Source organism: Cydia pomonella, chromosome 18 (assembly GCF_033807575.1).
Source record: "Cydia pomonella isolate Wapato2018A chromosome 18, ilCydPomo1, whole genome shotgun sequence".
NCBI classification, from domain to species: domain Eukaryota; kingdom Metazoa; phylum Arthropoda; class Insecta; order Lepidoptera; family Tortricidae; genus Cydia; species Cydia pomonella.
The window spans coordinates 8,649,627-8,663,674 of NC_084720.1; the positions used below are offsets into that span (position 1 = coordinate 8,649,627).

General features: G+C 33.8%; 1 protein-coding gene and 1 long non-coding RNA gene across 7 annotated transcripts in view; one reads left to right on the plus strand and one right to left on the minus strand.

Annotated features, from left to right (window-relative positions):
- The window catches only part of LOC133527369 (uncharacterized), a 274,455-nt gene that overhangs the window by 254,641 nt on the left and 5,766 nt on the right, over positions 1-14,048 (plus strand). The window lies entirely within an intron of this gene.
- Positions 1-14,048, minus strand: part of LOC133527359 (high affinity cAMP-specific and IBMX-insensitive 3',5'-cyclic phosphodiesterase 8) — a 311,161-nt gene that overhangs the window by 164,830 nt on the left and 132,283 nt on the right. The window contains exon 2 of one of the 6 annotated variants that reach the window (XM_061864316.1): positions 13,310-13,324. The exons of 4 other annotated variants lie outside the window; for them this stretch is intronic. In XM_061864316.1, coding sequence (XP_061720300.1) covers positions 13,310-13,324 — 15 coding nt within the window. Of the gene's footprint in view, positions 1-7,756; positions 8,158-13,309; positions 13,325-14,048 lie in introns of those variants that run through there. One more of the 6 variants, XM_061864315.1, reaches the window with a different exon arrangement.

Sequence of the window (14,048 nt, forward strand, 5' to 3'; positions counted from 1 at the left end):
AATGCTTCAAGAGGGCTCTCTTTTCCTATATATTTACTTTACTCTTTACATACGATCCTTACATTTTATAAAAAAAAAAGATTGTATATCAACTATATATATACATAATTGAAAAACTATACCAACAAAATCGCAAATTTACTTATTTTCCATACTTCACGATGGGCTCTCAGTGATCTCAACGAGGGGGGGAGGGCGTTAGGGTCGGCAACGCGCATGTAACTCCTCTGGAGTTGCAGGCGTACATAGGCTACGGATACTGCTTACCATCAGGCGGGCCGTATGCTTGTTTGCCACCGACGTAGTATAAAAAAAACCTTGACCTTTTTAAAGAACTACTTAGTCTTTATGATTTCTAAGTTTGATTCTTATTTTTTTGGCGACCTTTATTAAAAATGACTGGGCACGATTATTTTTTATTTTGATTTTTGTCCCTCCTATTTAAGTACTTAATATTTTCCAGTACATTCCTTCCAATAAACAATACATTTACACTTTCACTAAACCTGTACAGTTCACGAGATCTTAAATTGTCAAAACTTCGAAACCTATCTATTATTTTAGTGGTTTTTCTTACTTTATTACTTCGGGTAAACCTTACAATAAGAGGTTTCTTAGCACATTGTTTACTTATCAAATTGCCTTATGACATAGGTATCAAAGTTTGAGAGCCATAATTTTACCAATTTTTGTATTCAGGGTTAAGATCGGATAAGTACAAAAATACGAAAAAAAAAACCTTCGTTGACAACTTTTAAGTTTGTAATTATTGTTGGCTGTAATGTAATTTATATACATTGGAGAAGGGTAGACACCGGACCTATTTCTTTGTGATACCTTATTCTCTTTCCATTAGAAGCAACTTTTTTTCACCATCCGATGTTCTCCCTTGATGGCAAAACTCTCGTTACTCTAAAAAAAAGTATGTCTTATCTTTACACACTACACAGGTACAAAACTGAAACCGTTCTATATTGAAGATAACCAAAATTCAGGCTGAATCTACGGTTATTCGCTCCGTACTTCAAGAATCTGTCACGTGCTGAGATCTCGAAAAAACATTTTCTCACGAGTTCTCTGAATTGGTCCCAAAATTGTCCGGCATTATCCCAACATACTTTACCCAGAATGTCATTGCGATACGTTCATCAATAAGGTGGCCCAAGTTTAGCCCCATCGTACTACAAGTTAAATAGATTGTAGTTTAACCATATATTACCTACTTACAAAAACGGATAGGTACAGTCAAGTGTAAAAATATGGGTGTACACATCTTACTCAAAAATATGTCCCATAGCATCTTATTCCAGTGTAATAAGAGCGTAGTACCATATTTATGAGACGATTCTTTCGATACATATTTTTGCACTTGACTGTACGAAGACGACCGAAGCAGGGACATCATTCTTTTTTGCAGTTTTTACCTATATAGTAATTAATAGATACATAAAAATGAAAAACAATATTATGTGATAACAACAAAAACAACTTGCGTCCCGACGTTGACCAGGATAAATTCCGTCCGGCTCGCGGGCGATGTCGACGGAACGAACGGCGCGAAATGAGCGAGCACTCGAGTCTCGCGTCTGTGTGCGCGCACTCACACTTAGATAGCTCCCGCTCCCGCCCACCGCAGCGCGACAGAAATATAGCTTCAAAAATTCGAGATTTGAAAAGTTGCTTAGCTAGGAATTGCTCTTTCGGCTGTGCGTTCTTCAGTTAGGTCTTTCACGTTTATATATATATATATAGAAGATAATAAAATGCAATGTATGAGGCCAAAGAAAAAACTACTTAAAAATAACTGCAAGTTGCCGATTAGTTTATGTGATGATGATAATCCTATTCTATTTAGAGGGGAAGTTAACCACAGTAAAAAATATTAAAAAATACGGTTCCTACATGTTGAGTTTCATTAGTTTTAGGTGTAGCCAAATCGATTAATCCTGCATCACGTAAATAAACGGCATGCAAGGTATAATTCTCCTTTAATTAAGCAGCATTTTGCCGGTAGGCGATTAGGTACCTTGATTCTGTGATGTTTGATTGCTGTGAACAGTTTGATTATTTACTTAACAAAGCACGGATTTAAAGAATTATAAGAAATAACTATTATTTTTAAATGCTAGTAAACTTGTGCCATTTGTTTTTAAATATTGTTTTTAGTTTACCATAGTTCATCTCTATTTATTTTTCTAAAATGAATTAGGATAGAGCACCGCCTAAAATATGTTAATTTGTTCTTTTATTTAGTTACAGTGTGCTATACTTTGTTTTTTAGCATTATAAAAGTGGTAAGCAATCTTGGCGTGGCTTTTTATTGAAAAACGCTTTAAAAAATTTTTTTACTATTATTTATGAATATAAAGGAATTTCAATGATCATATATGCTTGACGACTGGTCTGGCCTAGTGGGTAGTGACCCTGCCTATGAAGCCGATGGTCCCGGGTTCAAATCCTGGTAAGGGCATTTATTCGTGTGATGAGCATGGATATTTGATCCTGAGTCATGGGTGTTTTCTATGTATTTAAGTATTTATAAATATTTATATATTATATATATCGTTGTCTAAGTACCCTCAACACAAGCCTTATTGAGCTTACTGTGGGACTTAGTCAATCCGTGCAATAATGTCCTAATAATATTTATTTATTTATATAATTGTTACATATTAGCTGTGATTTATTTTTAAAAGCGTTTTGCAATAAAAAGTCACGTCAGTATCCCTGACCTTCTTTCTAATGCTAAAATAAACGAAGTATAAAGCCACCCGCAACGGGCCGTGACGTCGCCATAGGCTACTACTGAAACACTGCCCGCCGCAGGTGCACGGTCTTCTTGACCACACCCCGTCCGCGGCGGACTCCCGCCAAGTATCATACAAAACTATACTAAGTTTTACCTATAAGCTTAGTTGATGATCTTTTTTTTGGTAACCATCCCTATTATCTACAATAGACGGCGTCTAAGCGGATGGGCGCACTGGATGCCGTATGTTTGTATACCGGTCGCCCGCGCCTGGTGACCTTCGTATGCCTCAAGTGGATGTCGCATGTGGTGGGTGAGCGTAAGGGTGGATTTACGAACATAGCATTCGGACGTCGACGGTCACGGGTGGCAACCAGCCGCCCGCCGTGGACAGCGTCTGATCAAGCGGACAGAAGCATTAGGCCGCATTACATTTCGTTTCGGTCATTGACATATATCTAAGGACGGGTCTTACGGGCAATACTAAACTGGCACTGCCACTGCCACTGCCACTGAACTAGCACCATTTTTAGTGCCCGCAAGGCCCGTCCTTAGATATATGTCAATGGTTTCGGTACAACCTTGAAAGCTAGCAGCTAGTTACATGCTGCAGCAAATGGTACCTGCATATACGTATACAAAGTATTTAGTGGTAGGTATAACCTGCTGATTGTAACCACATATTTGTGGGTAGTAAAAAAACAGCTTTTTAATTGTCTCTGAATTTACATGTTTTTGTTATTACCGCAAGCGTTAAGTGCTTCCATTATAACAATCAGCGAAGCGAACTGGGGTATAAAACAAGCAAATTGGATACCCTTCTCACATGAGCGTTTTGCTGTAGTTCATCTTTCTTTCCAGTATTAACCTAAATTAAATCCTCAACACGTGTAAATAGGGGCCATAACTAGTTTGACAGTGGCAGTCTCGATAGTGGGAGTCAAACGAACTTGACTTTTGTAACAATGTAGATACGTCACGATTGTCGTGAGACGCACTTATTAGTGACGTAGTATGAATTATTATGGTAACTTAATATTGATTTAAGAATAACCAATAATGCCGACCTAGTTGATATAAGTCGGAACTGGTTTTAGGGGCAATATTAGAAGCGTGAGGTTCAATTCTCAAATAGATGGTATTGCTTCGTTCGTGTCAACCATTTAGCTAATAAAAAAACATCCATTTGATTTTGTCTATGTGGATCCCTATAAATTGTTAAATCTTAAAATAATTTTAAAATGTAAAGTTTCTACACGTAGAATAAGTAGATAGTCATATTCACTCCCACAGCTTATAATAAAATAAAAAGTGACAAAGCCCCTCAGCAGATATTTTATTTATACAAGTTATTTTGGGAACAACGGGGTAATAGATCTAAGAAGCTTTTAAGATTTTTTTTTCTTTTGATATTTTTTTTAATCCTGCAAGCTGTCTATCTTTGACATTTAGCTGGAGATTACGTTTTTTTTTTTTGAAATGTGCGTGGTGCGATATCCTTTGATACGCCCATCAATTTAAAAAAAAGATCTTATATATATTTTAGATTAAGATCTTGAGGTGCTCTTCTCTTCAGCCTTGTAAAATTTAAGATTATTAAAAATAAAAGAATGATATTGCGAATCATTCAAAATGTTGAGAAGGAATTAAAAGTGATACCCTTATATGCATAATACATTGAAAAACTGTAAAATGGCTAATTAATTAGGTTACTTTATATAATAAGCTAAAGAACTGAATAATTCAATCTATGGAATAACATTATTAATAGGAGACTACTGCCAATTAAAGACCCAATTCCTATTCCAATAACCACGCTCGACATCGGGTTGGATTGCGATCGGGCGTTAATCAAATACAGATATATCTGAGGCCAAGCAATGTGACAATCATTTTACAGAAAATGCCAATCGAAATTTTAATAAGGTATCGAAATGATCACCTGACTGTCGTTTTACTGTCTGTGTTTTTACTTTTCGATTGGCGTTTGTCGATAAATAATTGACATTTTGGCTACGGCCTCTGTTCAATGCAGGCTTTCAATAAAATTGTAGAAGCTAAGTAATAGTTCTTACCGCCGGAGCCGTTCTCGAACCCGAATAATAATTCTGCCAGTGACCGAAAATCCAATGCCGGTTTATGATCACAAGTGTCACAACACCAGCCAATTTAGTGACAACGCTATATACGAGTATATCGATAATTGGATTAATTACATTATCAAAATCAAACGCCAACCGTTTAATTAACTTGAATGTTAGGAGTAATGATGTTAAACCGTAAGTTATCAATGGCTGTCTTTAATGTATTTACCTACACAACTACATCCACACAACAACTTACTAGTCATGGTTATAAATAGCCTCTTATAACCGAGATGGCAGCCGTATTTGATATTTCTTTTGCTGTAATCACTGCTCGTCCCACCGGCCAAATTTTCGACACCTTTAACAATAACAAAATATGTTTTCCTCACCTTTTTTGTTACCTACAAGTCTCAAAGAGAGTCTCAAAGTAGTATAAAATTAAATTTGAGCTGTCTGTATTATCGTTGCAGGTAGTATGTTTTTTTAATGTTCGTGCATTATTTTCAGGTTTAGTTATTTGAGCAAATAGCTCAACGTGAAACCAGCGGTGCAAACCGGGGAAAAATTAAGGATTTTACCCGCACGGGTAACATGAAACTATGATTTTTGCGGCGCTTAGCGGAGACAAGGCTAAAGAGGATTAACTAGAATGTAGGACACAATAAATTAGTGCAGCAGTAGCGAAATTCGGAGAAATCCTGTTAAACAATGATAAAGAAGAATAGTACATTGTAGGAGAGGCCTGAAAACCGCCTAAAGTTGGACGAGTGAGTTTGAGTATCTCTCAAATAATACAAGTCCAACTTTAGCGTTTCCGACCGAGGCATTACATAGTGCTTTTCACGACTACTGCGAGGAAATAAGAAGACATTTGTATAACTACATATAAGTACTTTAATATAATTAATATGTATATTGGCGTGAGGACAATTGTTGAAAGAAAGCTATGTATTTTTGCCAGGAACATTTATATTTTCTTCACTAGAAGAACTCATTTTTATAGCGTAGATACATGTTTATTGTATTTTTTAGTCAAAAATAATTTACACTATCCAATTCAGTAAGTATTTTCCGAGGTCGCCTATTTTACTTTTTTTTTCAGTGACTGACTGAAAACCTAGAAGCGTTTTTGCTATAAAAAAAAAACACAAAAAGCTACAAATGTAAAAACGCCTTAAACGTGAATTGAATGGTTTTGACATTTCTTTTTTTTTAACAAGTAATTGGTCCTATAAATAACCTAATTTTATTATTGAAGAAAAAAGTTGCACCAAATAAAGACCTTTTACCATCACCAATGACAGATGATGATAACAATTAGAATAAATTTATTGAATAACTAAGTATACAATTAGCATACACAAAAGGTGGCCGGTGAGCCCCAAATTAGGCTGAGCCTGTATCTTGGGACTCAAATCAATGATCACCAATGACAGATGATGATAACAATAAAGCATGATGAAGTGGTGGTTCAGGTGCTACAGCTATTGCCTACTTTCCAGCTTGGTTTTAGATCATCTACTGCCACATTTTCGAACAGTGGCGTAAAAAGGAATTTTGTTGGCTATTCAAGAAATTAAAATTTAAGTCTATACTCACCATTTTGCACCAAGTAGATGTGATAAGTAGATCTAACTAGTCCATAGTTTAAAATAGCAATGATTGCGTTTTACGTTCTTGGTAGTAAAACATCCGCCAATCAACTTTTAACCAGTTAATTAGTACAGAGGAAAATTTGATCCAGCCAATATGTTTTTTTTTATGTTACCTTTACTAAGAATAGAATTCAGGGACGTGGTATGTGTTTCTTTAAAAACAAACAAGACATGGAAATCTTGAAAATGAAATATGTTTATTATTCTGTTGAGTGGCTTTATTATCTGTCTACGAAACAGAATCCTAAAAAGTTTTTTTAACAATAAACAATGAATAAAGAATTTTATTGAACTTGTAAAAAATAGGGTAAACACACCCTTCATTAAGACGCCCTTTCTGTAAACCGAAAAACATTGAAGTGTATCTGTAAAAAAGTAAACAAACAAGTGCTTACAACATTCACACAGATTGCCTGGAAGAGAGCGGTTTTTAGCTATAACACGGCCCGTTGTTGACGTCTACTCGTGTTGCTGTTTTCTTTCTGTATTATTTTCTTCTATTGAGGTGTGAAATAATAGTTATTTACGAAACAAGTGCAGAAAATAGGAAATTCGTACGTGTATCATACGTTTTACAGTACATATGGCTCTTTAAAGTTTCGAAATATGCACGGAAAGTGCTCATTCCCGCACGCGTGCGGGAAAGTAGCACCATATGTACTGTAAACAGTATTTGTACTGTATTGTAAACACAATCAAGATACGTATTGGAATTGATCTCCTGTACTCAAGTAATGTATACTGCGTAGGTAACTAGGTACGCCATAATTTCCAGATTCGATGCACTTGAAAACTACCGGTACCGCTGCATTTGCCTAGGCTATAGTATAAATTCATATTTACCTGCCGTGATAACTTTTATATTCGACAAAAATTGATTAATAACACAAAAAATTTGTGAATATTATTGAATTATATTTGTTTATTTCTGCTTGAATATTATTACTTGTACTTATTTAGGCTTTGACAAGGCTTAAATGTAAAATAAACCTCGAAACTGAACACATCAATTTTCTACAATATTTCTTTGCATAAAAATATTATATATGATTAAATGCTCTTCTCATAGATTTGGCTGCATAGGTATTTGTATATGGCAGCAATAACCTAATAACGCAGTCAGAAGTATCTATACACCGATCCTTTTTTATGTCAAGACATTCGTGACTGCGTTAGAAGCGCAGGTAATATTATTCCTAATTAGAATACCTTAGAGCACAGCTGTCATTATCTACAATCGACTAAGTGTATTTTACTAAGGTTACCATTATCGTACATTATTCCACCTCTGACACTGTAATTTGCGCGCACTGCCTCGCTTTGACACGCTTCTATTATCTACACGGCGATTTTATTAAATTAGCGTCTGTCAAGCCATTTTGCACTTTATGCTTATCACTGAAATGTCATTTTTGGCTTGCACCGGTGTGTGCAATATCGGTTTAGAAAAGGCGTGTTAATCGCGTAGAGTTTCGTGATAAACTGTCAGAATTATTCTGTAAGCATGCTGCGGTATAGAGTAGTCACGGGTGCCAGAGCTCGCACAATGCTTCAGTTTCCTGATTCACGAACGGTCGCGCCTCGTTTAAATGATGACAACATAGGACGTAGATACGTATGAGGATAACAATAAATAAATAAATAAAAACTTCGAAAAGAATGCTTTAAAATAAAGAATATAAAGCTTTTTTTTAAATGAGAAAACTATACATGTCACGTCGAATGGTCGCTGTGACAGTATTTTTTATATGGAGTAACTGTCACAAAAAAATGTTTGTAGACATGTTTTAGAAGTTAAGAACATTAGTTTATTTAGAAATGTAACATTTAAGTATTATAAATACTGTAAGTTAAAAAAATATTTCGTTAATTATTTTTAAATTCAGCTCAACCAAAAGAGAATGCCTTTTGGCATAAAGTCTGCCTCTTGTACGATAAGTTTTTTTGTACAATAAAGTTTGAATATGTTTATATACATAGTGTAATATTTGGCTATTTCGAGACCCTCATATTTATGTAATTGCATTATATTATGTGGATGCTTGTAATTTGTATCTAGTCGATAAGTCTATTAATTAGCCTATGCATATTAGGCAATAGGAAAGCATCCCGAATAAAAAAATAAAATAAATAAATAAAAGAGACTTGAAGTATCATATGGTAATTTTTCGCTAGATCCTACAGAAGTAAATATATAAATGCATATTTGTTCAAGATCTGGAGCCCGATTCGGATTTAACAATTTGTTACCGTTTTGAGACGACCTTGAAGATAGCGTACACTAATTGGTGCATGCGAAATGAACTGAAATTCGTACCAAGAGGATCGTCAAGGTCGTGTCAAAACCATAACAAATTGATAAATTAGAATCAACCTCCTGTTCGGTATTCGACAAGTATATTATATAGTTTAGAGTTTCCTACTTAAAAGAAGACACTGGGATCCTATTAATTATAACTAAAGTTATTTTATTAAAAGTACAAATTTAGATTATTGTAAAAAAATACTCCATGATAGTGAAACTACTGACAAAATATACTCGCTACATAGAAACATCGAGCTCATGGTTCCAATTAGACCGTAGGTGCTAAGCCCAGGCGCCTTGACCAAGACTCGGCGCGGCCCATACACAGGCACTGGTACAGATATCTATAGCGATTGACATGCCAATGGCTTTATTTATGAAAGGAATGGAGTCTATTAAAGTATTTTAATTAAGAAGTGGTGATTTTGAATTTCAAAAGCAAACTGGAAATAGAAACAGAGGCCTTGTAAAGGCTCAGTTAATTACTTGCGTATCTTTAATAATGATTATTAATAATGATGTATCTTATCTCGCGGAGAAACCTCAGAGTTAGTTAATAAAGTCATAAAAATACATCCAACATTTAATACATATATTCGAACAAGCTTTAGCAAAAAAGTTACATATTGATATTTGTTTTACAAGGGGGCAAAGCGGGTTAAACAAACTTTGCTACTGAGTAAAACACAACATTTTTTACCACATCAACACGACGGAAATACTAACTGTTACATTACAAATCAAATCCAGATGAACGATTAAATATGTACGATTCGAAATCATCACTTAAAAGTCAATTCTACATACGGCAAGCCAATATGAGGAAACAACTCAAAAGCATCAAATTACTTTACCACTCTTATGGATCAAATATTCAAATACAACTTTCTCATCAGTTTTTGAAGAATAAAGAGAGCCTTTACGAGCTGCTGGTGGTGGTTAAAATACTTTACACAGCACTGCTATAAGTTTATGCTATTCATCAATGATTAATTGGTCGTATGCTTGCTTGCCACCGTCGTGGTATAAAAAAATGAGCAATAAGTAATGGTTAAAGTTACATCTAAAAAATTAAACGTACCTCCGCACCTCAGAAATAGGGATTGTTTTTCTACTACGTATAAAAAAAAATTAGTGGCCGTAATCGAATATGGAGTAATACTGATGCAATCGGCCCTTAGTGTTTTCATTCATAATCGGGTTGTGTTTGAATTAAATTTATAGTACGTTTGTCGCTAAATATAGGACTTGTTTATTCTGTTTGTACTCATGGCGACTTACTCTATAAAGCAATTTTAATTCTATCTCAGCATTCAATATGTTAATTTAAAGTGAATTACCTTCGTTTTCCATTAAATTGTATCTTAACTAAATCAAGCTCCACATTATCAATCTGTCTGTCAGTATTTAGGGCAAGCGCTGATCGTCAGTCAATTTAATGAGCATGTCATGTCCATATAAAGTACTTGCGTATAGGGTGCACAAATAACTTTCGAAGTTCTACTTTATTTCAATCTGCGGTAAATCTAAATTAGATATTAATGTTTGATGTTTAGACATGAATTCTTTTCAACGCACATTCTTTAGGTACTTGAATGGATGAAACCAATTTACTATTATGAGGTAGGTATACTAGGTATATTCTATTCTAGCTTTAATTTCGAGTAGGTATTTAGAGAGTCCAATGGAGAACAGCGTCTTGCGGTCCAGAGACCTATAAAAGGTCCGCCCATTCCATTATACTTTGTATTTTTATTTTGACAACACAAAATGGCATTTGCCTTGGCAAGTTTTGATATCTGGGCGGCCAGGGGATAATAACGTATGTAATACATAAGTGATACTATATTATACTTCATTGAATTGTTTCAATACTAAATTAAGAATAAAGATGGAGTGGAGTAGTAGTATACTTATTATTTATTAACAGACAGCTAAAATAAAATGAAATACGCTCGATACCTACATAAATAAAATATATATTAAATTTATATGAAGTTCTGCATGTTATGCATCGTATATTTTAATATTTTAAGAATATTATGAATAAATGAGTATGAGTATGCACCGAATATTTCCTTATATATTTAGTTATATTGAAACTGTTTATCTCGGTTTGATGATTGTTTTATTTCAGGTATATTTTCAAGGGGAATCCCTACTATCGTATGATTAATATCTAATAGCGAAATGTTCCCCAGCTTTGATATGCTTTAAAATGGTTAACATAAGAATTCTATTTATTTATTCACACAATTCAAGTAAACCAAATAACTTTAGTTCCGAAAAACTTGGAATGTGTCAAACAGAATCTTTTTAAGTATAAGTCCAATTATTGAAAGGTGGTCAGTAGATGATTTATCGAAAACAAGTACTCTATTGAAATAAATTTGCATTAGAACTAATCTTGATATAGGTATATGAATTTATAATAGACTTTACAAACGTTGTAAATAGGTAGTTATTTATACTCAATACTCTAATTATCAATAGCTATACAGATTTACAGACCCTCGCCGTGGATCCGTATTTCAATATCAGGAGTTGTCAACTCAACTCAATGAAATCGGGATACCTGGCGCTCAAGAATTACAATAAGATAAATGGAAAAGTGTGGCTCGGAGTTGAAAATTCCAACAAAGAACCTTATTAATGTTTGAGAATTCGAACAAACTTTTACGGTAACTTTGTAGAAAGCGGGATTTTGGAATAACAAATGTCAAAGAGAACGATCGGCTGCATTTTTAAACCACATTTTAAAATTTCAGGGTTTGGAAAATGAAGTGACTTTAAGAACTATGTATATCTTTTAGAATAGGAATGTTTTTAAAGAAATTTGAGAAAAGTTTTAAATTAGAGTTTTAATTGTGGTAGGTATACCACAATTTTATTTATTTATTAAAGTTTGCGATAACATAGACATACTTGTTTGAAGTTGATACGTAGAGCTGGACTAATCTAACTCTGCATAGATTTTTTAATATGATGTATATTATACTTTTCCACACTTTGTCGAAATTGTTTGGTCAAATTGGTTGGTGGTTGAAGTTAGTTTGGTCCGGGTGGTATGACTATAGGTAAGTTTTACTTGCCTTAGGGCCGATTTTTCAATTCCCAGATAAATCGCCGAATAGTTATCCCACCGATAAAAATAACTGACTGTTTATTTGTTGGTTAAAGATTTTCAATTTTTCATTCCTTTTTTATCCAGAGAATAGTTATCTGTGGTTTTAACCAGCTAACTTCGTTTTAAACAAGTGTGAGCAGGATGCAAAGATACAGAATTCACCATGTTAGAGTGAAACAGAAACACAACGCTTAGTTGACATTTGATGTTTGTTGCCAAACAAAACATAACCTATTACATTACATTACATTACTATTATTACCCGCGTATTATACGTACAACAGTATCGTGTTATTTAATCTTATACCTTTAAATGAGCAATTCTTGTATATATATATATATACATATTTCCGTGATCTCGGAAACGGCTCTAACGATTTCGCTGAAATTTGGTATATGGGGGTTTTTGGGGGTATACAATCGATCTAGATTAGTCTTATGTTTGGGAAAACGCGTGTTTTCGAGTTTTCATGCGTTTTTCTTTCGACGCAGAATATGGTCGCTAATTTCGAGATGCCAGCCAGTGTCCGTCTGGTCCACTTTTGTTTTTTTTTAATATGTTCAAGTTTATATATAATTTTTTAAGGCAAGTTTAATTTAGTAAAAAAATGTAGTTAAGATTATCACCTGTACACCACCATATTACAATAAATAGTTATAACCGAGCAAAGCTCGGTCGCCCAGGTAAGTACTTATTATTTAAATCCGAGTTGTTTTGTGATCATTTCATTGAAAAATGAGAGATATGAAAAAACGTGAACTTTGAGAAATCGGAAGTGCATTTATTTACCGAATTTTTAATAATAAATAAATAGATATATATATTAAATATTTTTTTATATATTTTTATGCTACATATATTAATAAAAGCAGATCAAGAATATAGTTTTCAATAGATATTTAATTTTTAACACATTAGTACTATTATTGTTGTTAATATTTTTCTATTAACATTCTAAATTTTATTCTAGTAGCCAGTTCAAAGTTGTAACATAACCTAAAAACGTCCAACTTAACAGAGCGATAGGTACTAACTGGCTCTTGAACGGACAGATAACTTTATTCCTCCGTTAACGGATTTATTCCTCAGTTAACTGCTATCTGACTGTTGAAAAACCGAAATTGCCGCTATCTATAGAATAAAACCTATCTGACTGTTTAACTGGGGATTGAAAAATCGGCCCTAAAGCTACTACCTCTTGCTTTTACAATACTCGTACATATTTACTTGGCTTTGGCTTGTTTTGGTTAAAGTTAATTAAGTCAAATTGTAAAAAAAGATAAAGTCAGGTGGAATAAGAGTGATAGAAACAGAAGAAGTAATGACACTGTTTATCAGCTTCTTTTACCCCAGAGTAAAGATAAACATGGTAATGTTCCACTTACCCCACTTGACCATACCTAAAACAATAGTTTCAATTAAATACATTTTCAATGAAAATTGATAGCAACTACTCTATAATACTTAACTATTTATTTCATTAATTTATCATTCCTATGGCAGGCTGAGGGTTAGGTATTAATAAAATGTATTTACCAGTATCTCTCGTTGCAGAATATGAAAAAGCTTACCTGAAACAAAACAAAAATAGTTTTTTTTAAAGTGTAATGTGTGAATTATTATTTTTACCGGCACAATAGACGAATTGACTAACGTAAAATATGACACCGATAGAAGTAGAAGTCGTGCCGTCCTATAGACATTTGTCTTCAGATTTTAACAAATTGGCCTATAAGAAATAGAGTAAGATAAAATGAATTCAAATTAATAAATTTAATAATAAATAGATACTTAGATCAATTTTTCCTTTGTTAAATACAGGGTACCTATATCTATGTACCTAATTTATTTTTCCCATAAAAACACGTGTACGTGATCATAGTAAGCCATCAAAAAATATCCCATATTACAAACCTATAATTTGCTCCTTTAAAGGGACCACAATCGAGATCACCACACATAAGCGCTCCTGTACAAATTAAGACTGGGAGCGCGACCGCTTTATTTCAGTTGCACCCACAGTTATGACCCGTGCTCGTGTAAATTTAAAAAAACATATAAAAAAATTAAGATTTACGAGTATACCTCAGCTGTTATAGTATAAAATGGTGTAACTTAAAACTC